This window comes from Acinonyx jubatus, chromosome A2 (genome assembly GCF_027475565.1).
Source record: "Acinonyx jubatus isolate Ajub_Pintada_27869175 chromosome A2, VMU_Ajub_asm_v1.0, whole genome shotgun sequence".
NCBI lineage: Eukaryota > Metazoa > Chordata > Mammalia > Carnivora > Felidae > Acinonyx > Acinonyx jubatus.
In genome coordinates this window covers 70,825,357-70,850,876 of record NC_069383.1, presented here as the reverse complement: position 1 = coordinate 70,850,876, position 25,520 = coordinate 70,825,357, and the positions used below count along the sequence as shown (strand labels likewise).

Sequence of the window (25,520 nt, the reverse complement as noted above, 5' to 3'; positions counted from 1 at the left end):
ATCAAGAGTGGGATGATCAACTGTGACCCCTGGGTCACCCAGGTGCCCCTGGGCTAGAATTTTAAAAGAGGAATTGTTCAAGCAAAGGGCAAATGCATTTATAATTTTGCTAGATTAGGGGAATACTTTTAAACATATTAATCTTGCCATGAAAACGTAGGAATTAAAAAAAAAGTCATTACAGAAAAAAAACTGTTTAACTGGAATGATCATATTTATCAAGAATATTTCGGGGCGCCTGGGTGGCTCAGTCGGTTGAGCGTCCAACTTCGGCTCAGGTCATGATCTCACAGTCTGTGAGTTGGAGCCCTGCGTCGGGCTCTGTGCTGACCGCTCAGAGCCTGGAGCCTGTTTCGGATTCTGTGTCTCCCTCTTTCTCTGACCCTCCCCTGTTCATGCTCTGTCTCTCTCTGTCTCAAAAGTAAAAAATAAAAAAATGTTAAAAAAAAAAAAGAATATTTCATTAGTGGAACTTAAATTATTAAATTCATGCATGCTCTCTGGTTTAATATAAATAAACACCTTGAACAGTTAAAAATTTTAAGAATTTTAGTGGTCTCCAGTTTATTATGTCTTAGGAAGTAAGGTAACGATAGAATATTAAAACCCATCTATTCTATATGTATAAACATATATATACATGTGAATGGGGATGATGGATGGAAACACAGTTAAAGAGAGAGAGAATTTTATCCCCAGAAGAAAACATTTCTGATTTTAATAAATTTGCAAACTTTTTATTCAGTCAAAAAAGTTATTTTATTGTCTTTTAAATGACACAATAGAAATAGAAGTTAATCATGTCTACCTAACAGCACTTGTAATATTTTTCTCAAGTGTTGATAAATCTGCAGGTTTGTTTCCTTGGACTTAAAATATAATTCAACTTTTAAATGCAAAATGAAATGTATTTGCTGGTCCTTTTTATGATCATATGTATTAAGACAACATGATTATACTGTCTTATGCTTTTCAATTGCTATCACCTTCTGATTTCAGGAAGAACAACCCCAAGAACTGGGTGAGTCATATTTGCTTTTATATCTTATGCACAGTAAGAATTCAACCTCATATAGGTGAACAGTAAATTAAAAATAATAGATTCACATTTGAATAGCAGCTGGTTATGTATAAAAATATACAAAAAAGTAACCTGTAGCAATAAAAACTGGCAAGTAAATCATTAATGATTCATTTACCCATGTTATATTATTATTCAGATATAACCGTAAAGGCAGTAGCATTCACAAAATGAAATATAGAAAAAAAAAAAGTTAAAATTGCCTCTTCCAAATCTTCACCCGTCTGTTAGCAAAGAAAAGTTTTGGCATCTTCTTATTCTTTTCCTTCTTCAAAGCTAAAGTCAACAAAGTAAAAATAAATATCATATATCTCCAGCCCATACACTCACTTTAAATCAACAGTGCCGACATGCTTACCAGCTCACCTCAACTGTTTTTAATGATTATAAAGTCAGTTTTACTCACTATCCACTCAAGTTAGTAACTTTCTACCTTTAAAATGCAAGGATACAGCTACTGTCTATTGTAGCTAGACAGCATTAGCATTTGACAAAACTGACCAGTACTAAAATGCTATTTATGTAGAAGTAGTCTTGAAATGTCAATATGCTATTAGGAAAATGGATACATAAAAATATAAATTTGCTTATAAATTATTTATAAAATTAGTTTAAAAATGGAATGAAGAAAAAAATCATTACCTTTTACACAAACATGTTTGCAATCCTTCATGTTAATAAAGTTATTCTCATTCCCTCCACAGCCAGTATAGGTGAAGGCCTCACAAGCTTTGTGTCTCGGATTAAAATAATAGCGAGTCACGTTAGCTGAGCATAGTCCTTCATCTTTTGGACTATAGCAATATGATGGACCTTTATAAAAAAAGAAAATAAAATTAGAAATGCAGTAATACCAGAATTAGTAAGTTGTGATTACTGAAGTCACTGAAGAAAATCTAATCCCATAGAAGCTTCATTCTGAATCCAAAATATCATACTAAACCATTTAAAAAGCATGTCTCAATTTTCAAGAAAGCTTACATGCTATACTTTGCTAAATCTAAAATTTTCATAAACTGGAGAGAATTTCTTCCGAAGCTATGTCTTTGTATCATTTGAACGTGTAAAAAAGTTGAACCCAAAGAACAGATATGGTCTGGTAGAAATGGGCTATGTTTCAAGGGCTGATATATGTCATGCTTTAGTAAAGTTTCTTGTGTCGGTAGGTTTATTTTAAATGTTTTTATCAGCTCTCCTTCCACTATTAATCAAGAATGCATGTATCTATTTCCCAAGTAGCCACTGGAACATTTACATTTACACAAAAAATTTAAGGAAACACCAGCAACCACCATCTGTCCATTAACTCAAGATTTTACATTTTGAACACAGCAAATAGCTATAGAGCTCCCTCAAATCTCTGCCAAAGCAAATTTTCCTTGTTTGTTAAGTTTGTATATATTTGTGTATGTCTGCTATGCCAAGGGAAAATGCCTGTATTGTCTCTCTCTACAAAAATGCTGCCCTAGTAACACATCATTTTTAGGGAGTGAGGGGGTGAGGATGTAGGTAAGAACAAAGAAGGGTAACAAAGAAGGATAGAAATCTCTTTGTCCTGCAATTTGCAGTTACTAAAGGATACAGAAATCTAGCCAAAAACTTTAGATAGAAATTTTGAGTTTCACCATCTTAAGTCTGTATATATTCCACTGTCTCCTATAATAAGTGATTCCAAACCTGAGGTCATGACATTCAGAATACTGTAATTTTTATGTGTAAATTAAGTAGATAAGAAATAGTTCTAAAGAAACAATCCAGAAGAGGAAGCAAAAACTAAAATCATGCATGGCTTTGTGACTTTCCAGCCCTGAGAACTTGGCAAGTCATGAACTTCTGGTAGCCTGTCCTCTCATATGTAAAAATGGGAATAATTCTACTTCCTCACAGGGCAATTGTGTGAAAATCAATATCATACTATATGTGAAATCACCAGAGCACAGCCATGTGAATTCCACATCAAATTGTTGATTTTTTACTCCTAGAGTCTTAATAAAGAAACGAAATAGCAACACCATAAAAGTAGTATTTACTTTTTTTTGGTGCACAGAAGCCCATACAGGTAGCCTCATCTGGGAACCTGTTCTCATTGCTGTGACACCCGCCAGATACGAATTTTTCACATGTCATGGAACTGAGATTGAAGAAATACTCTTCTCTGGGCTCTCCACACTGCCCCTCACTGACTTCCAACCTGCAAATTTTGGGAACTTCTAGGAAAAGGAGGGCATAAAACAGTGTTAGTCAAAAATTATCTTAGGATTACATCAAAACTTTACTATATTTTCAGAAACAACTGGGGAGAAAACAGCATCACATTTAGTACTGGGATAGTAAATCCCCAAGAGACTTTTCATTAATCCAGTTATTTTAGCTTTTTTTTTTTTTGTAACAGTGGCTCCAGACCTGAGTCAGCCAAACGTAGTGGGAATTCTCTGTTCTCACAGGGTGTTCTGATTTTTCTACACATGAAGTTAATTAAACTTATTCACACGGATGGGTATTTTCCTTTGGCTTACTTCCCTGAATTGCAAAGTCCCATGTTCTGTTACTGGCCTTAACAGATACAATAAATATAATTAAAGTAAAATAGAAAACATTATCATGAATCTCCACAATATCCCTGTACTAAGCCAAAACATGTTTGGGCATCCAGGGACAAAAGGAAAATTTATAGTTAGCTAAATCATACTTTAATAATAAAATCCTGTGAAAGTATTTCAGATTGATGGATGATCGACATGAGGAAACAGTGTCTTCAAGGAGGCATAAAATTAAATTACCACCAGCCCTTCCCTGCAAGGAGCGCGCAAGAGTTCTGAGCTTGCGTGCAACAACTTACTCTCTATCCTCCAGCAAGCTTCATCGCAGGCCTCCCAAGTTTCGAAATTGTTGTCGTTGCCCTCGCAGCCCCCGTACATGAACTTGCGGCAGCTCTGTGTGTACCTGTCGTAGTAGTAACTGGGAATCCGGGCCCGGCAGGGCCCTTCGTCCGGGGGCAGGAGGCAGATCTCCGCATTGTTTCCTACAGGAGGGTCAAAAGGATAGCCTGAGAGAGGGAAGGAGGTCAGCCACGTCTCCCGTCTCCCGGGAAGGTAGAGGCTTCCCGGGGGAGTTCTGTTCCGAGCAGAGGGGGGGTTTGCAGGAGAGAAAGTACAAACTTCGGCGGGAGTGCCTCTTCCCACGGCTTTGGACTCCCTGTGCGGCAGGGGCCCGGGGAAATCCGGGTGGAGAGGGCGGGTGCTGGGGGCCCCACTGCCGCAGCGCCCTCACTGCTTACCTCAGCGGAAGCCCGGCGCAAAGAGGGGGGTCCCAGACCAGCCCATACCTGATGCCTCCTGAACACCATCTCCCAGCACGGTCCCCATCAGGAGCAACGGCAGAAGTAACAGCCGGAGAGGTCCAGTAGGGTCCATGGTGTCCGGTTCAATTGGCCCTCGGGGCGAGGCGTTCCTTGAAAGTCCCGTTGGAAAAGGGTGCACAGAGTCCAGCCTCTAGGCGGCCTGGGTGCCGACGTGCTGGGTGCTTGCTTTATGTAGTAGGGTGAGCCGCCTCCGACCCCGGACGGGGCGGAGCGTGCCTATGCAGAGCCTGCAAGGGAGGCTGATTCATGCCCTACTGGGCTGTGTGACCCGCCACAGCAGGGCGCTGGAAAGTGTGCGGGGGAGAGGAATTCCCCACCAGGTTGAACCTGCCTCTCCCAAACTTTCTCTCGAGGCCTGGCGGGGGTGGCCAGATGTGGCATTGTGTCAGTGATGGGAAGTCGGCAAGCTAGAGGGAAATGACCTGGGGGTGATTGCACAAGGTTCCAATTTGCAGCATCACCCTGAAGCCTGAGTCCATGTTCTGAAAGCTCGAAATCCAAGTACTGCAAGGGCAGAAAGAGAGTGTGAAATTCTTTGGGCTGAGGGGAGCCTGGCTCATTGCAATAGATTCCTTCATTAGATTAGAAATTTGAGTATGTATATTTATTTACATTTACATGTATGTACACATTTCAGTCAAGATCTAATCTCCATTTAATAAAAGGCTCATAATATCTCAAGTGTACAGCACTATTCCAAATCAAGAATTCGAACATTTACAGCACCCCAGAGCATTCTCTCATACCCTTTCCCAGTCAGTCCTTCCCATCCCAGGCAGGGGCAACCACTTCTGATCCCCAGACGTCCGTTTTGCCTGTTCTTGAATCACATGCAAATGGAATCCTAAAGTATGTACTTTATAAAGTTTTGTACTTCTTTGGCTCCACTACTGTTTTTTTTTTCAATATATGAAATTTATTGTCAAACTGGTTTCCATACAACACCCAGTGCTCATCCCAAAAGGTGCCCTCCTCAATACCCATCACCCACCCCCCATCAACCCTCAGTTTGTTCTCAGTTTTTAAAGTCTCTTATGCTTTGGCTCTCTCCCACTCTAGCTTCTTTTTTTTTTCTTCCTTCCCCTCCCCCATAGGTTTCTGTTAAGTTTCTCAGGATCCACATAAGAGTGAAAACATATGGTATCTGTCTTTCTCTGTATGGCTTATTTCACTTAGCATCACACTCTCCACTTCCATCCACGTTGCTACAAAGGGCCATATTTCATTCTTTCTCATTGCCACATAGTATTCCATTGTGTATATAAACTACATTTTCTTTATCCATTCATCAGTTGATGGACATTTAGGCTCTTTCCATAATTTGGCTATTGTTGAGAGTGCTGCTATAAACATTGGGGTACAAGTGCCCCTTTGCATCAGTACTCCTGTATCCCTTGGGTAAATTCCTAGCAGTGCTATTGCTGGGTCATAGGGTAGGTCTATTTTTAATTTTCTGAGGAACCTCCGCACTGTTTTCCAGAGCGGCTGCACCAATTTGCATTCCCACCAACAGTGCAAGAGGGTTCCCTTTTCTCCACATCCTCTCCAGCATCTATAGTCTCCTGATTTGTTCATTTGGGCCACTCTGACTGGTGTGAGGTGGTCTCTGAGTGTGGTTTTGATTTGTATTTCCCTGATAAGGAGCGACGTTAAGCATCTCTTCATGTGCCTATTGGCCATCCGGATTCCACTACTGTTTTTAAGACACACCATGTTATTGATAGTTCATTCCTTTTAAATGCTGAGTCCATTCTTCCAATGTTTGAATATATTACAGATGTCCTGTTAGTGGACATTTGTGTTGTTTCTAGTTTGGGACTGTTAGGAATAAAGCTACTTTGTGTGCACACACAGCTTTTATTACTCTCGGGTAAAATATTTATGAATGTTAAAAACTGCCACTTTTCCAAATTGATTATACCATTTTATACTCCCCCCCCCCCCCCGAGCCACGTGTAAGTATTGTAGCTATGTTTTTTGAGCTGGAACATCAAAGTCCAAAGAGAAGTGGGCTTAGGGGATCACAGATTCGCCCCTTCCTGCACATTTCCTAATTGTCAGTGCATCTTTATTAAAGTTCACTGCTCCTTTAACATGTTAGCCCCAGTCTAACCTTTTATTTACACAAAACAAATTATTCACATTTGGTTTTCACATAAAACGTTAAAGATATTTTTAGAGAATATTTTAATGGGTTCTCTTGATGAATGTGTCTTCCCTTCCTCCCCTTTTTCCTCTTGTTGTATTTAATATTTTCAACAGAATAATTATTCCTGGCTTCTCCTGAGGGTCTGGATGGAGTTTACGGGAATTCTCTTCCAAGTTTCTGAGAAACACTATGCTCACACTTAACAGTATGGGACATTTTGCACACTATATCCCTCGTGCCAGTTTTCATTTATCCTGATGTCACAGCATAGGATCATATTCTTAAGAAAACTAGCCTCTTCTGGAAATATTCAGTGTTACTGATGCTGTCAGATTACCAAATATCTGTGATTAAGACTGACAGTCCAAGATATAAAGATAAATGTTTAACAACCAGCTCTCAGGAAGGGGAATACCAGGAGGGGGTGGGCGGGGGTGGTGTTTTTGGTGTGTATAGTTTACTGATTTCCATGGTATAAATGCTCCCATCATGGCCAGTTTCAGGCTACCAGAGTTGGAAATAGATAGGTACAGCGTGAGCTGGCTTTAGCACACCAACTACTGAAATAGCCAGCTGGTTTGGGAAAGACACATTCCTAGGAGAAGCAGATTAGACCCTCTCTGTACCTCTCAAATGTTAATAGGAGAGGGAAATTTTACCAAACAGCCAGTATCACATTCAGGGGAAAATTCAACTTCAAATTATCTATTTTCATTCTTCTGAGTATGATTACATATATCTCACACGTGGACTAAACTAAATTGAAGGACTGATTCAAACTTGTCATTCAGCAATGGCTGTTGTCACAGCTGTTCTTTGTTCTCAGGTGCTGGTACTTTTTGATCATTTTTTGCTTCATATAAAATGAGGAATCTTTTGGATTAGGGCAGACTGTTTTGGGAAATTGCATGCTGCAATGGGAAAATGAATTTTATTCCTTGCTCCTTCAGACAAGTCACATAAACTCTCTGAGCCTCAGTTTCCTTATCTGTAAAATGGGTAAAATGACTATTCTTGTTTACATGTGTGTTACAAGGATTAAAAGGCAAGTGCGTAGGCACGCAAAGAGATGTGCTTCAGCTTCTCACACACAGGCCCAGAATCCCATTGCAAACCTTGGCACAAAACTTTAAGATCGAGTATCAACCATAATCAGGAAACAGCAACATGATCAGACAAACAGCAATACAATCAGAAAACTGGCCTTGTAAGACTGAAACCTGTCACATTGTTCCCACCAGCTCTCCTCTTGGCTGAGCTCAGAGGCTACCCCTCTGCCTGGGAAGGTGTCACACAATCAGATACCTATCCATGATGGTTTCTTCTGGGGAAATGAGCCTCAGGATTCTTTCAGCCAGAGCAGTGTACTTAGTCCTGCTAAGTACTCAGAAATGCTGTGTTACAAACACATGGAGGGGAAGGGGAAAGGGCCAAAACCAGGCTTTTCACCCCTCTGTGGTGTAGAGTCTGTGGACACAGGTCAAAATTCGAGTTCAGAGATATTCTAGAAATGTTAATTTCCTTCCTTTATTCTGTGTGCTGTAGGGTGCATCTCTTATTTTTTTTTTTAAGTTTATTTATTTATTTTGAGAGAGAGAGAGAGAGCAAGCAACAAGCAGAGAAGGGGCAGAGTGAGAGGGAGAGAAAGAATCCCAAGCAGGCTTCATGCTATCAGCAAGGCCCTACTCAGGGCAGGGCTCAATCTCACAACCTTGAGATCATGACCTGAGCCACAATTAAGAGTCAGATGTTTAACTCAATGAGCCACTCAGGCGCCCCATAGGATGCATCTTTAACACCCCTGTGACCACTGAGCAGAGACAGGGAAGGAGAATTGAACAAGTGAAGACAGGTAGAAGTTTGAGATTTTCAAGCCAGGTTATCAGGAAGGAAATTACTCCTCTTAATTGCAAAACACTTCAGTATTTTTATATCCATGAAAAAGATACCTTCCAATATAAGGGGAATCTAAATTTCCTGGGACTACTTTAAATTAATGAATTTATACTTAGGACCATGTGGAAGGGCCAAATGACTACTACAATCAGCCTCCATAGGGACGTCATATTACTTCCATATCCTTAAACTAGTATCTAGGCCAAAGGTTACCACATAGCAAAGGAAAAGAATTCCTTTATCCAAAGTCAACAGGAAGTGCAAGGCTGGAGGGAACTGGGAAGAACAGTCACCCAAATTGATTTGTCATTGTTATACCAAGTAATAGCTTTAGTAGCTGTGGCCAGAAAGTAGAGGTTCAAAAATAGAGGTAAAATAAGGCATGGAATTCTTATCATTTGAATGCTAAAGGAACTATCAATATCATCTATTCCACTATTTTCACTTCACAGAATTATAAATTGAGACCTGGAGAGAGAAAATGGCTGGTCATGTTTATTTACCTTAGTTGTTGGCAGAGACCTGTATTCTTTCTAAGCCCATACATGGGCTCTTTCTACTGTACAAGGCATTGGAGGAAAACACTAAAAACCAGAATTGAAGCACACAGAAGCTACAGTGACTTCAGGAGCACCTGTGCATGTGTCAGATCCTTGCTTCTGTTCTTTCTCACCACCACCACCACCCCCGACCCAGTAAAAAATGGATATGAGGTTGATTTGGAACACATTAGCACCTAGAATTCCCAGTCCTGAAGTATGATGTTCTGTCTTTTGAGAGCCACACATGCTTGGACTGTCATCATGAATTTTAGGAAAGGATTGAGGCAGATGGTCCTCCTCTCTGTCAGACACCTTAGAGGTGGCATGGTTAGCTCATGAAGGAATGAGGAGAATTAATTGAGTCCGGTGATTTGGGGGATATGTATTATATAACATAGTCACTTAAGGAATTACACTGATAACTCCTTAGTAAACAGAATTCTTGCTGCCTTTTAGATTAAGCCCTCACAAAATAAAATCTGAAATGAATCCAGCTGGCTCTAACAAGAAGTTTACACATTTGATAAGAAAGGCAGTTAATCTTTTCTGAGAGATTAGGGATCACGAGGAATTTGTTAAAGTTTAGGCAACTCCTTCACCAAGGCGTTTTTCTCGCGAGTTGGACCACATACGAAATGTTTACTCTATTGCGCCCTCTGTCGGACATAGAGTGCATCTGTGAGTCTTCTATAATAAGATGGAGCCACATAAGCGGATGAAACCTTCCCTATGCCTAATTTTATTATTCTTGTTCTCCTTAGGGAGAACAAGATAATGGAGTATTTAATATGTCTTGTACCATGGTCATTTTTTCATTCACCTATTTTTAAAATAAGCAGAATTAATATTTAACATGTGCCAAACCTTGTGCTAGGTGTTTGGGATACAAAGACGAACACATTAGGGATCTCATAGCATAATGGGGTAGACAGATGAATATCACATAACCAAATTGCAATATAGTGTTTTTGGTACAATATTGAATTATGTACTAGGTTTTATGGGATCATAGAGGAGGAAATAACATTTTATCAAGAGCTCAATTCAAAATAATAGGCAATCCATATAAACATATCTAACATTGTATCTTCTATGCCTATGGGACACAGAGACTCATTCTTTCAACAGTTAGCTTTTTTGGTTGGTTTTTAAAGATGCTGTGGCTCTAGCAAAGCGTTGCCTTCTGTAGGAAGGTAGAATCTCAGAAACCCCCTTTCTCTTCTACCCAGATGTATGTTCCCTCAGCTATCATGCCTATCTAGGAGGCAGACCATCTTTTCTCTTGCTCAGGGTGCTACATATTTAACTATGTAGGGCATCTAGAAGGTTGGGACAAATTTGGGACTATTTCATCCAAGATGTTTCAGGCACAGTACAGTCTCACCATCTGTCCAAAACTCTAGCCTGGGCTACCAATCCATCAGAGAATGGCATGTCAGGAAGTGGGGAAGACAGAGAAAATTGTCTCTAACTCCTGAATATCATGTGGGAACCTCAATAGCAATAACTATAATGATGAATGTGATGTTTATTGAGAGTATACATTGTACTTTGCATACATTAGCTCATTAAATCTCCCACAGTAACCACTGAGGGAAATACTTTATTCTCCTCACTCTGCAAATGAGCACTGAAACTTCAGGTGAATATGTGTGTTGGCCAAAGCTATACAGCTAGCTCAGGCAGTCTGAATCCCGATCCCGTGTTCTTACTCACTGTGTGCACTTTGCTTTTTCTTACATAGTAGTGGGGACCCATGTCAGGCTTATCATATATAACACTTCCTCATGACCTTAGTTCAGTACCTGGGCAATTTTATCTCAGATTTCCTTTTTACTCAAACATAAAGTTTATCACTGAAAACAAATAGATTACTTTAAATACAAATAGATACAATTTAAATACATTGCTGTAATGCTCCAAGAGAAACATCTGCCAAAGTTAGTAATCAGATTAGAGGATTGAGAGAGTTAATCACTAAAGTCCTTATTTTAAGGGTTATATTTAGCAGAAAGTAATGGACCTTGACCTTTCTAGTATAAAGACACTCTTTCTTACAAAAATATTGTCATTTTTATGCTCTAACCCAAATCTCATGTTAGTTACACATTACTTACTAAAATGCCATAAACCCTTCAAATGTTCATTTGTTCTGGTTTTGTGTGGAAAAGCTTTTGTATCTTAAATCACACAGGAAGGACAACCTGCCATTTGGGGGTGGGGGGAGGCGGTAGTTGCAGCTTGAAAGGGCAATACATCTCCTAAGACTCTTACTAATTTTTTTTTTCTTTCTTGACTATTAGCCAAGGAAAACACTGAGTCCAACTGAAAGGTCTGTATTAGGAGGGAGTTGAGTAGAGTGGCATGGACAAGGTCTACTGAAGGAGCCAGAGAAGTGTGAGTTGTTCCTACAGGTCAATGGGATCTCCGGCATTCTCTGTCTTCCTGTCTCTTACAATAGAAGTTATGCCCTGGTCCAATCAGACACCAGCCCCTTAGCAACTGCTCTGGGTCTTTTCCCCTCTTGCCTTCTCAAGGACTTGACTCCTGTCACTTTTCTGTAACAACAGTGCTTCATCCCAGACTGTTTTCATCCCAAACTTAAAGTTCATATTTAACTCTCTATCCCTTTTCAGTTAGAGCCTTATTTCACTGCTCCCTTTTCCAGCAGAACTTACCAGAAATGTTTTCTTCACTATCTGCTCCAATTCCTTATCTTCCTTTCTTTCCACATTGCACTCCAATTAAACTTCCATTTCGGGAAGAAGAAGAACAGGAAGTACTCCTGTCAAGGGCACATCATTATGTTTCCACATCTTACTGGACCTCTCAATTCATATGACAACCAAAACAGCTGCCCCTAAGGTCACCAAGGACCACATTTTTTCCATCTACCTTTTGTCTCAACAATGTTTAACAATTTCAAATCTTTCCTCATCCTTGAAATGCTTTTCTTTTAGTTTTTATGACACCACATTCTCTGGTTTTCCCCTATTTACTTGGTATTCCTTCTCAATCTGTCCTTCTCCTCTGCCTGCCCATTAAAGGTTGGGGTGACTCAAAGCTCAACCTTGAGAACTCTTCTCTAACTGTACTGTTTTTCAAATGTATATTCATACATACATACATATATATATATATACACACACATATATATGCACACATATGTGCATACATATATGCACACAACACACATATACGCATATTTGTGTATAGTCTTGATCTCACCTCTGAATTCCAAACACTTACCTCTACTTAATATCTGTATTTGGATGTCTAATAGACATCTTAAATATTATGTGTCTTAAACTGAAGTCTTAGTCATAAACCTTGATCTTCCTTCTTTCTGTCAATGACACTTCTATGTAGACTTTCAAGCCCAAAACTGGAATTACTCTTGACATGCCCGTGTCTTCATCACCCAACCCATCAATAGTCCTGTCGGTTCTACCTGTAAGTCACATTTTTAATCTGCCCGTATTTCTTTATATCCACGGCCACCAATATAGTTCAAATCTATTTGTTCTTAAGGGACCATTGTGTTAAGTTCTTACATAAATTCCCAGTTTCCACTTTTGTTCCCCACTCAGCCCCACACAGCAGAGTATTTTTAACATATCAGAGCATGTCACAATACCTCACTTCAAGATAAAATCTAAAGCCCTTCATTAGCTTCTCATTTTATTCCTCACCATTCCTCTGAGTGACTGTATGTGATCTGACTGCTCTCTCCCTTACTGACCTCACCTCCTCACTCTCCATCGAATCTCCCTCAAGTTACACTGTGTTCTCTATTCTCCTAGTACAACAAATTTGTTTCCACCTCAGGTCCTTTGCATGAGATCTTCCTTCTGCTTAGCCCTTCTCCTTGCATGAAATGCTCATCTCCTTATCTTTACTGGCTCCTTCTTGACAGTCTTGGTCCCACTGACACTACCTCTAACCAGTCTATATGATGTTGCTTCACATAGCGGTCACTCTTTATCATAAACTATAGCCTTTATTATCTGATATCACTATGTTGGTTCCTTTTGTTTTACTTGTCTTTTCATTATATCTAAGCTCTGCAACAGCAGGGAACTTACCTGTTGTATGCACCATTGCATCCCAGTGCTAAGAGCAAGACTTAGAAAGTAGGAGCTTATAAATGTCTGTGAAATAAACAAATTACTTATTATTACCTCCCCTAGCACTTATCACAATCTAATATATGGTACATTTTATCTTGTTTATCGTCTTTCTCGCTCATTAGAATGTACATTCCTCATGGACAGTGTCTTCTATATTTTTCTGTGCTCTACCCTCAAGCATCTGGCACATAATAGCACTCAGTAAATATTTGCTGAATGAATGAATAAAGTGTTAGCTATTTTTATAGTCCCAAGTATAATTTCAGGACAAAAAAGAATAGTACAAGATAAGAAAATTTATAGCCATATGATTACAAATTTGTTGTACATAATACAGTGGATTTGTTTCTGAAAAAGTGTCAAATTCAATGTTTAGAAGTCAAAATATTTAAAGTGTGCTAGCAATATTTCTATTTCAAAGAATGTGCGATTGGTCCTCTATCAAATGGGGGACTTCTATAAGTAATTTCAATAATTCCCCCTAATATAGCCCTTATAAGTTAAATATTTTATTTTATTTTTTTACTTTTTAAGTTTTTTTTTTTGAGAGAGAGAGAGAGAGTGTGTGTGTGTGTGTGTGAGAGAGAGAGAGAGAGAGAGAGAGGAAAGGGAGAGAGAGAGAGCAGGAATGGGGCAGAGAGAGAGAGAGAGAGAGAGAGAGAGAGAGAGAGAGAGGGAATCCCAAGCAGGCTCCGCACTGTCAGTGCAGAACCAGATGTGGGGCTCAAACTCACGAATTGTGAGATCGTGACCTGAGCCGAAACCCAAGAGTGGGATGCTTAACTGACTTACCCACCCAGGCTCCCCATAAGTAAAATATTTTATCAGGTTTCCTTACTTCAAAATATGCTTATCTATAATGTGTAAAAACAAACAGAAAACAGGTAGATTTTGAACTTTATACTAGCCCACTTTAATTCTAGAATAAATCAGCAAGAATCCTAATGGAAACGCTGAAGATACTAAGCGTGAGACACTTAAGTTACTCTACACAGATTTATCCTCCCTACATCCCTCCCCCACACCCACAAAACCAACGAAAACCATTAACAACCTAACATATTTTCAAAAGGCCCTGGAGGGGGCAGTATTGCCCCCACTGAGAACACTGCTGTATTGATGGGGCACAACTCTGAGATACTTCCTCCCTCTTCTCTTCCCTTTGCCGGTTTGGACCTTATTTCTTCTGATGGTAGTGAAGGATGGAAGAAGAAGTAAAAAGGCAAATATCTTCTACTAGGGTATGTTTCTCCCCTGAGTTAGCCATAAATTGCTACCTTAGCTTGTTGGTTTGTGTCTTCTGTCCTTCCCTTTTATATTCTGGTAAAGATGGGGTGAGTAATAGGTGAGCTTGGTAATAGGGGCAGGGGCAGTTATAAGATCTAGCCCCTCTTAGGACTTTCCATAGACAGGTGAGTCAACTTGGAAGCTTTGAATATAAGTGACCCAGGTATGGGCAGGGGGGGGGGGGCGGGGAGGGGAGAGGAGGGGGGGGATATGGCAGAGTGGGCTTAATGCCCTTTGTTTTCAATTTTGTGCTTTCTTTCTGTGTAATTCTAGAGTATGAAAAAACAAATCTATTCTTTTACACTAATTTGAAGAAGGGTAACAGTGTGCTGAAAACAAAAACAAAAACAAAGGTAAGTATGCTGGAGTCGAAAATACCCCAGACCAGAAAACAAACACTTGTGTTATAACCCCAGCTCGTTTGCCACCCATTGTATGATTTGGGGCACTTCAATCTCTGGACTGCATTTGCTTCTTCTGTAAAATGGGATAAGGCATGATTAGATGATGCCACATCTAAATTCATTCTAACCTCTCAGTGCAACTGTGAGCCTTTGGTCTCCATGCAGACAATATACACTGCCCTTCTCTGTGTGTTGGGGTGTCCTTGAGGGAGGTTAGAGTTTTGATATTCGCTCTTTGAGTTTTCTCATGCAAGTCCTGTGGCATCAAATTTGGCAAGCATTCTCACATCTTCTAAGATTCACCTCCATCAAAGGAAATGTGTTTTACTTAAAATATTAAATATCGTGAATCGCAGCGTTTTAGAGTTGGGAGATCATTTGTTAATAATGTTAGAACTTTGCACTTTTCTCTGTGTCTAGGTGAATTTTCATGACATAGGTTGCAAGTGACTTTTTCAACTTCAAGATCCTCTTTTATGTATTGAACGATTCAGGAGAAAGGACATAAAAGTTATGAAAGATATGAATGCTCTTATAAAGGTCCTTACAACCCATTGTGCCTTAGATTTTTTAGAAGCAGAGCCTAAGGCTTTCCTTGTTCAAGTGACTTATCAAGGGTGGGCTCTCAGGAGAAACCTCTGAAGGACGGTGGAAAGCATGATGAAGCAGAAGTTAAGCAAAGTTGTAGTTTCAGATGTCTAGCTGATCCTGACCCTATGGGGAGCTCTGGAAGGTTCTCAATCATAAGGTTGTTCTGCCCAGAGGCAAGTGGTCTGAGCTATTAGAACCCCACTTCAGCCAGCTATGTGCTACACGGGCCAGCTGAAAGCATAATCTCCCAGACATCACCAGCTGAAGTGCTTTCCATCAGCCAAGAACAAACTTACGCGGAAGGTTTACCCTTGGCAGTCAACACCTGCAGGTGTTGGGGAGATGAATACCCCACCCTGGAAAGGGAGATCTAGGCAGGGTGCCAACAGTGTCTGCTATGCATGATATTAAATGAGTGAAATTATGTCCACATGATATCCTTTAAAAGCACTTATAAAGCTACCTATCAGCAAATGACATGTAGGATAACACAGTCTGAAAACCTGGAGGTACCCAGCTAACATGTACTGAGCACTAGCTCTGTACTACATACTCTATGTAATCTTTATTCCTCTCAAGAAATCTACAATGTAAGTAATAATATTGCTTCTATTTCCTAGTAAACTGGGGCACAGATAAGTTAAGTAACATGATCAGGGCCGCACACCTATCAAGAGCCAATGAGTGACTATTTCATTGGCAAAAATATGGTAGGGATTCTCTAGAACAGAGAAAATTAAATGCTAAACCCTGTTCCAAATCAAAACCTCTTAGATTGGATTCATATTTTAACAGGTCCTAAAGTGATTTTTACACACATTGAAGTGTCAGAGCCATTACCAAATGGAATTAGTTTTCCAAAATGGAGAAAAGTTGTGCAAAGGCCAATGTCAACAGCTGAAAATGATCAGCAGAGATAGATACACTTGTGAATGGTTATAGATAGTCTAAAGGTAGTGAGAAGAAAGGGGAGAATAAACTTGAGCATGGGCTCTTGAATACGAGGCAATAATTACATAGGAAGGAACAAACTTTTTGTTGTCATTGTTTCTTAAAATAGGAACAAAATAGCAAAAAAAATATAGGAAACATTAACTTTGGGTACTGATAGAGTGTTTTTTTCTATATTTGTGCTGGCATTTATTCCTAAAAACATACTAAAATGTCTATTAATTAATTTCTGATAAATTATTAGCAGAATATTTTTATGTAGATGTACAATGTTTGCTGAAATAGCATGTGACCTGAATGTGTCTACTTTAATAAAAACATATCATTATAAAAATTGGACCAGGGAGACAAAGGAGAAAAAGAGAGGACCAAAAAAGGAGAGATTATAAGTGATGCCACTTGGCTACAATGAAATATTTTCCAGACAGTTGCATATGGAACTGGACAGTTCCAGCAAGTGGACAGTTGCTTATCTTCCCCTTTGCCCACTGATAAAATCAAGGAGAAGAGATTTCTGAGAGTGCAAAAGATCCTTCTTCTATGATGAGCATCAGTAGATCAGACCCACTATGCTACCTTTAACCTGCTCCATTTGCTCATCGTTGTTATCCAATGCATTGACAGTTATTACACACTTCCAAGTATTGTTTAGAGTAACATGCTAGTTTATTTTTGATTAATAAGATTGTTTGCTGTATTTCTACTCTATTGGTTCATAGTTCAATCTATTATTTATAAAGAACTCATAATAACAGTTTTTGTATGGTTCTCTGTTAATACCAGATTAAGAACTCTAGCGATTTAGGGGATTAATGGGCAGTCCTCAAAATGACCTCAAACTAGTTTAAATGGCATAAATAATATGATGGAGGGCTTTGGTGTTGGAAAATAAGGTTGGAGACCCAAATTTTTAAATTGTGTCAAAAAAAAAAAAAACAGGGAAAAAGAGAGGCTTTTGGTGTTGCAGATTACATATGATTAAACTGACCTCTCCCCACAAACCTACTAGCAGGTGTTTAGAGTCCAATGCTTGGTTTAATCATATTAGTGAAGATTATAAAGGAGCTTTAAAATTGCAAGGCTAGCGTGTAGTGCTAGAATTGTTCAGAGAGCGTTCATAAGAAATCCATTATCACAGAAAACTAAAACAAAGAAAGAATTCACTTAGTAAGTTAAGAGTGGAGGGAAGTGTTGGCTAACATTGGCTTTAAACAAAGGCCAGCAATTCAGGTGCACGAACTATCTATTTTTTCAGCAGGCAAAAGATGCCAGTGATCAATATTGAGGACCTGACGGAAAAGGACAAATTGAAGATGGAAGTCGACCAGCTCAAGAAAGAAGTAACACTGGAAAGAATGCTGGTAAACTTCTGTTCTCTTTTGAATTTTATTTTAAACTGTAGATATAATAGGAATACTGGGTCAGAAACCATTGCAGGGGAGCAGAATTTGCCACCCCAAAATATGTTCCTTTGGCATAAGCATTATTTTAGGCTGATTATTTTTAAGAAACAGCAGATAGTAGAGAAGCTCTGGAAACCAAGTAAAAGCTGCCCTTTTGTAAGAGACGTTTACAGTTATAAGAGAACTCTCCATTTGTAAGGGTGTCTTCTTCTGAGAAGGCATTTAGAGACTTAGGATTTAGAGAAGACTCTAAATCTCTAGAAACTCATATCAGTAGAGAAGGCAAGGACTTAAGTACACTTGATTTAAGTGGGTTTTTCATGACAGCTTTTCCTGGAAACCTCCCATAACTGGCCTGCTCCCCATATCCCCCAACATCTTTTGTCTTCAGCTGGAGGTGGTATTTAAGGGGGTATCTTAGGTCATTTTGGAGAGGTTATTCATTCTCCTTGGTCTCTCCCATATATACAGGAGGTACACGTTATTAAATTTGTGCATTTTTCTCTTGTTAATCTGCCTTTTTTTATTACAGGGGTGTCTCAGCCAAGAACCTAAAAGAATAGAGGGGAAATTATTTGTCCTCCCCCACACCATTTACTGGAGAAGCTCAATGTAGTTAAAAATAAATCGGGTAAAAATTCATCAGAGATTAAGAAAGTTAGTAATCATAATTATCTCTTGATTAGACTATAAATCAAAGATTTGGCAAACTATTTTTCATGGGCCAAATCCAGCCTTTAGCCTGTTTTAGTATGACCACTAAGCTAAAAATGTTTTTTTACATTTTTATAGAGTTGTTTTAAAAAAGAAAGAAAGAAAGAAAGAAAGAAAGAAAGAAAGAAAGAAAGAAAGAAAGAGAAAGAGGCAGAAAGAAAGAAAGAAGATGAGACAGAGGCCATATTTCAGTTAAGCAGTAAAGTGAAGCAATACATATAGGCATTTTATTTTTACTTTTCTAAATTGATAAGCTTCTCTTTATTTAATGCAATAGTTTGATGTTTAAATACTTTTAGCCAAAACCTCATCCCCTCCAGCACTGTCATGGCTAGTAATGAAGGAGTACATTCTATTCCTTCTTTGCAAACAAAAATGAGTTCAAGCACAAGAACTCACTCGTTCCTCCTGAAAACATCTGACAGATCTTGGAAATGGTTACCAAGAGTTCTCTGCTGTTAAAAGGACCAGAAATGGCAAAGGAATAAAAGTTTCCTCCAAACAAACAGTGACTGAAGCTTGGAAGATGTAGATATGTATTTTAGATCTCTTCATTTTAGGAAAGTAAGTAGAACAAAAACTCCTCCATGAGTAATAAGAGTATATTTTATATTTTTTCAAACATTTGTTTTATCAAGCCAGAGCAAAAAAAGGGGGAGTAGTTTGCATTATCTTTGTACTTTGCTCAAAACTCTTACTCCCAATAAATATGGGAATTTTGGGTTTTTTCCCCTTTATAATTGTCTCAAACTCCCCTGTTGCCCTTTCCATACAGGCAAGACATATTTTGTTGTAAAAAAAAATTAAATTTATAAATATCATGAAAAGCTTGGAACTCACAACAAAAAAGTTAAAATCTTTATAATTTAGGAAACATAAACTTTTGGCATAAAGGAAAGTTCTTTTTTCTTACTTGAAACATCCAAAAGCTGTTTGATTACTTACATCTTCAGGATTATTGTTTTGAAGGCAATTTGGTTGTGTTCATGTTTATTATTCACTTATGGCAAGCTCACCTGGGAATTTTTATTTTTTTTTATTTTGGGTAAACATCACATACATCTTACCATCTGTCAGGTTTGGGGGTTCCTTTTCCCTACTACTCAATGTCTCCTCGCTCTTGGAAGTCAAACTAATTTAATACCACACTGCCTAAACCACACACACCTACACACAACCTACACACACACACAGAGAAATTTTAGGTCCTGAACCGACATTTCTGATACAGGATGGTATAGCATCCTTATAGTATGGTCCAGTGGATAGATACTGGAACCATATCCCTGGCTCAGATTCTGGCTCCACAGCTTTCTCTCTGTGGAACACTCACCTGAGATATTTTCTGTAAAATGGGAATAGTAACAAAATCTAATTCAGAGGACAATTGGGAAGAATAAATGGGATAATATATATAAAGCTCTGAAAACAATACCTAGGACATAGCAAGTTTTTTCTGCTATTATTACTACTTTTTAAATTATTATTGAAGTCTGAGACCCAGACTAGTTCATAATATGCCTCAACCTCTTTTGCTATCAAGGCATTATTGTCAGAATAAGACAACTGCTTGCATCCCACTTTTAGAGGACAGATTTGCAATGACTATATGTCAATTCAATGGGCAAAGATTGAAGATAATCTTTGTGGTAATAGCTAAAAATAGCTGCCATTTGAGAATCTGTTGTATGCTGGGAACTTAATGGAACTAGTGTTGCTGTTCCTGTTTCGTAGATTAAATAACTAAACCTTGGGTGAATTCTCCTAACTAAGGGTCTATTGTGGGTAAGTGGGTAGAGCCAAAATTCAGACCTGGAGTGGCTTGAATCAAGTCCATGCTTTCTACAATGCCATATAATCCTATATTAAACTATCTATACTTATAATAAGCTTCACTGAAATACATTTTGAACAACACACTCACATGGGTTTTGGGTAATTTATTGCTCCTTGTAGCCCCAGATCCTAGTTAGACATTGTCAAAACCAACCCCTTGCTGACTCCAGAATTAGGACAGCAGTTAAACCTCTATTCCTGACATCTGATTGGGGCCCAAAAAGCTGGTGTTCGGAGAAGTATAAAAAAAAGTGAATCTACATGCACCCCCATGTTTATAGCAGCACTATCAACAATAGCCAAAGTATGGAAAGAGCCCAAAGGTCCATCGATGGATGAATGGGTAAAGAAGATGTGGTGTGTATATGTGTACACACACACACAATGGAGTATTACTCGGCAATCAAAAAGAATGAAACCTTGCCATCTGCAACTACGTGGATGAAACTGGAGGGTATTATGCTAAGTGAAATTAGTCAGAGAAAGACAAAAATCATATGACTTCACTTATATGAGGACTTTAAGAGACAAAACAGATGAACGTAAGGGAAGGGAAACAAAAATAATATAAAAACAGGGAGGGGGACAAAACAGAAGAGACTCAAATATGGAGAACAAACGGAGGGTTACTGGAAGGGTTGTGGGAGGGGGGATGGGCTAAATGGGTAAGGGACACTAAGGAATCTATTCCTGAAATCATTGTTGCACTATATGCTAACTAACTTGGATATAAATTTTAAAAAATAAAAAAAATAAAATTAAAAAATATATATATATATATATAAAGTGAATCTAAATCTTAGTTTTGAGAAAGAACAAATGTGAATCTGAATTACTGCATATTTTAAAATTGTATATAAACTCCAATTGAAGGAGCCATCTGACCAAGGTCTTGCCTCAGTTAGGAATGATGTTTTCTAATATGTACATAATGAGTTTACAGAGTTAAAAAGTAATCTTAAGTCTTATATCTAATGTTGCTGGAAATTTTCATATAAAAATAGGATAAATATTTTATTAAAAAACACAATACCTAGATAGCTTATGGAATGGCCACCTAATGGGCTGCCGGAAATGAAGTAGTTTCATGTTAATTTCATGAATGATGTATTAAGTGAAAAGGAAACAAGCTGAAAGTTAAAAAGGAATGATAACTTGATCCTGTGTATACATGCATATGCATGCACACACACACACACACACATTTGTATTTATATATGTTATAGAACATTGACTCTTTCTAAAAAGTGGGTTAAATGTTACATGGATCATTCAGGCTCTGGCTGAGCCCATTAAAGTACTAAAGCCTGATTTTTCATGAACTCATTATTATAATAGTGCATATGAGGGAAGATAAATCTCATAAAAAAAAAACTCAGTTCAACAAATACTTATTTATGGAGCACCAACTAAATGCAGTCTGTGTTCTCGATACATGTGAACAAATCAGCCAAAGGTCCCTGACCTTTTGGAGGTCACCTTCTAATGCACTGTCATCATCAATCATTGTAAATGAGTTTAAAATAACATTACATGTGTATACTTCTGAGAATCCAGGAGCAGTGATAAGCCTGGAATTTAACAATTATTCATTCCCTTCCACCTTTACAGGTCACATTTTTGGAAAGAGGAAAAATATTCAATCAGTGTTTACTCTGGTGAACAGCTATTCCTTCTTCTCTCCTAGAAAGTACATATGCATTGGCGGAAAGCAGAACCACATTTAAAAGAACACAAAAATTATAATAAATACATTCTTGGATTCTGCAGCATTTGTATTGAACCAAATGTGTCATTTCTTTCTCTTTTCCTTTAAGGTCTCCAAATGTTGTGAAGAAGTAAGGGATTATGTTGAAGAAAGATCTGGCGAAGATCCACTAGTAAAGGGTATCCCAGAGGACAAAAATCCCTTCAAGGAGCTCAAAGGAGGCTGTGTGATTTCATAAAAAAAAAAAAAAATCCTTGGAATATCTTGAGCTTTAATGACAGTACTAGTTTTTGGTCATATATAAGAATTCTATTAAGCATGTACGTAAAGCTTTAAATTTATAAATATAAACTTTAAATAAAAACTGGGATGTGATAATGTATAAATCTGTTTTTCTTCAACTGTTTAGTACAGTGAATTTTGATTGACCTTTTTCTTTTAACGATGCCTGCTGTTTCATGGGGCGCCTGGGTGGTTCAGTCGGGTAAGTGACTGTCTCAGATCATGATCTCGCAGCGCAGTTCCTGAGGAAAGGTCATAAGAAGCCAGAAAGTTCTGGCCCTGGCACTTCACTGCCTCTCTGACTTTGGATAAGTTACTTAATCTTTTTAAATCTCAGTTTCTTCTGCTGTAGGAAAGAAAGAATAATGGTTCTATCCCCTTTTACTTGGGGTTAAATATTACACTAGAGTGATTACGGCATTTAGTGTACCCCTGACACACAGTAAGACCCAATAAGTGTTAACTAGTGTTACTGAGAAAGGAACTAGATGCATATCCAGAATCCTTTAAGATACGTGCTATTCCATCCCATCTCTAAGAAGACTGTCACCAATACGGTCCTTTTTCCTGTAGCAGTGTAAGAGCAAAATGGTAGAAAAGTAGCTTTGTTCTGCATCATCTTCCTAATCAGTTTCCTCCTGGCATCTTATTGAGTTGACATAAGCCAAATCTCACTACCTTTGTGCTAATGACTAAGATAATTTGCCTCTGTTTCTGTAACAAATGATGAGTGTTAATTACCCCAACTTGGAAACTACTTTTGTTGTTACTGTTTCCTTATCCTATCTCACACGTACAGTGCTATTTTTGGATACGTCAGTGATCAGAATACAAGGAAATGCTAATTGATGTTCTTTTTGTTTTATTTTAATTACTTATGGGAGAGGGAGAGCGGCAGGGAGAGAGAGAAAGAGAGAGAATCTTAAGCAGGCTCCACGCACAGCATAGAGCCTGACATGAGGCTTGATCCAAGGACCCTGGGATCACGACCTGAGCCGAAATCAAGATTTGGACACTCAACTGACTGAGCCACCCAGGCACACTGATTGTCATCCATTTTTTGAAAATTTTTAAAAAATACTCATTTATTTTTGAGTTACAGAGAGAGACAGAGCACAAGCAGGGCAAGGGCAGAGAGAAAGGGAGACATAGAATCTGAAGCAGGCTCTAGGCTCTGAGCTGTCGGCACAGAGCCCAACGCGAGGCTTGAACTCACGGACACTGAGATCATGACCTGAGCCAAAATCAGACACGCAACTGAATGAGCCACCCAAGCACTCCTGTCACCCATTTTAAAAACAAGGTAAGAATTATCTTTATTTGGTCTGGAAGGGAATGTCAATGTGGTCCCAAGTTTGGCTCCTAGCATGGTGCTTTCCCACTCTGGTGGTAGTAAATGCTCAGCAAAGATCTGCTGACTCCTGCTCAACCCTTTCATTTTGAAATAGAGGAAATCCAGGCTCAGAGAAGTGAATTGGCAAGTGTCTCAGGTCCAGACTCCAGATCTCTGGCTGCATGGTTAACAACACACTCTATCACATATAGACATGCTTTCCGTATTAAGGGATTCCAGGATAAACTATTGGATAAACTACCCTTTCCTCAGCAGAAGCTCTTTTCCCCTGTTTAAAATTATAAAACTCCTTTCCAAGCACCCCTTCAGCACTGCCTGTCTTTGTGTTCCACTCTATTTTCTTCCATAGCTCCCACCACCATCTAGCATACTATATATTTTACTTGTTTTACTTGTTTAATTGTGGTCCATCTCAAGGGTTTTTCCATGTGCAGTTTGATGGAAATTAATGTTTATTAAGTGTTCCATTTATTTTTTCCCCCTGATTAAAAAAATACAGAGTCCTTGCTATGGCACTTAGTAACACGCATGATCCTAACCAACATCTCTACATGCATGGTCCTAACTAACATCTCTAACAACTGGAAATAGATCTAAGAGCCAGATAATTCTAAGTTAAAGCTTTGGTTTGTCCACTTTCTACTTCAACTCTTTGAACATCATGAGTTTTTTTCATGTATAAAATGAGAGCATAGGATGGATTCTTATATGAAAATTTAAAATCACTTAGAATAGAGATAAGCAAATGAGCAAATGTCCTCTATTATAATAAACCTTGGAGACTTCCTGTAGCCAACAAACTTAACTATTAAATGACCACTGACATGACACCCCATTTCCCCACCTTCTGCAGTTTTAGTCGTATTGATCTCTCCACCTGAAATGTCCTCTTCTCTAACTCACTTCAGCCTTTTGAATCCTACTCCTTTCTGAGACTCACTAAAAACTATCTTCTCTGTCCCTCACTCCACCCCAAGAGTATTCTGTAAATCTTTTAACTCATTTAACATCGCTTTGCTTTCTCTTATTACAGTTGGTATGGTTGTCTTGATCTCAATTCTGTATTGTAAATTCCCCAAGCCAGACGCTCTGTTTATTATTGAAACTGCCATACCAACTAATAAATTGTCTCTACAATTTAATTGACTAGTGTTCAATTAAAAGCAGGAAAGGGTAATACTTTTTATATTGGATAATTCAGAATTCTTATTAGCTTAATTGAGGAATAAATCGACAGTAGGGTAACATTCGTGTTGCTTAAAAATACAGATTGTCAGCACACCTGGGTGGCTCAGTTGGTTAAGTGTCCGACTCTTGGTTTTGGCTCAGGTCATCATCTCATGGTTTCATGAGTTCGAGCCCCACGTCAGGCATGGTGCTGACAGTGCAGACCTGCTTGAGATTCTCTGTCTCCTTCTCTCTCTGCCCCTTCCCCCACTTGCACTCTTTCTCTCTGAAAATAAATAAATAAACTTAAAAAAAATACAGATTATCTGCAGAAGTTGGAATAAGATAAAAATCATAGAAAGGAGTGACAGAGAAAGATGGTTTAGGAAGAAGGATGTGATAATCATGACTGTTCCACAGGCTATACAGCTACAACAGTGAGTGACCTTTTTTTTTTTTCTTTCCAGAAGTTGTTATTTCAGGACCATGGATTACTAGGTAAAAAGGAATGAGGTAAGATTACAGGGAAACAAGAAACTCCTGGCATAGCCTTAGCATTTGGCTCTTCAACAAAACTTCCTGGTACCAGTAGTGAGAATGAGTTAAGTATACATACTGCAGTATATACCATTTGAGATACTTGCACTTTGAGGGTATTTTCTAC

At 38.6% G+C, this 25,520-nt stretch overlaps 2 protein-coding genes across 3 annotated transcripts in view; one reads left to right on the top strand and one right to left on the bottom strand.

The window, feature by feature from the left end:
• The window catches only part of GNGT1 (G protein subunit gamma transducin 1), a 54,032-nt gene extending 29,111 nt beyond the window's left edge, over nt 1-24,921 (top strand). For both annotated transcript variants that reach the window (XM_053218449.1, XM_053218450.1), the window contains 2 exons: nt 17,651-17,753; nt 22,163-24,921. In XM_053218449.1, the coding sequence (XP_053074424.1) occupies nt 17,658-17,753; nt 22,163-22,291 (225 nt within the window). In that variant the 5' untranslated portion in view covers nt 17,651-17,657 and the 3' untranslated portion in view covers nt 22,292-24,921. The remainder of the gene's footprint in view (nt 1-17,650; nt 17,754-22,162) is intronic.
• TFPI2 (tissue factor pathway inhibitor 2) lies at nt 735-4,769 on the bottom strand. Its single transcript, XM_015066528.3, has 5 exons — nt 4,407-4,769; nt 3,921-4,103; nt 3,112-3,291; nt 1,724-1,894; nt 735-1,357 (listed from the first exon to the last, which is right to left on the bottom strand). Exons 1-5 carry the CDS (start codon nt 4,492-4,494, stop codon nt 1,275-1,277), a joined length of 705 nt encoding a protein of 234 aa, XP_014922014.3. The 5' UTR covers nt 4,495-4,769; the 3' UTR covers nt 735-1,274.
• Nucleotides 24,922-25,520: the final 599 nt, after the last annotated feature.

What these genes read in the sequence shown, in the direction of transcription:
- TFPI2 (XM_015066528.3), bottom strand. Translation starts at nt 4,494, where the DNA reads ATGGACCCTACTGGACCTCTCCGGCTGTTACTTCTGCCGTTGCTCCTG. An exon ending in AGCTTGCTGGAGGATAGAGA is followed by an intron (nt 3,292 to 3,920) that starts GTAAGTTGTTGC and finishes TCCTTTTCCTAG; the next exon opens with AAGTTCCCAAAATTTGCAGG. An exon ending in CTTCTGTGCACCAAAAAAAA is followed by an intron (nt 1,895 to 3,111) that starts GTAAATACTACT and finishes TTTTTTATAAAG; the next exon opens with GTCCATCATATTGCTATAGT.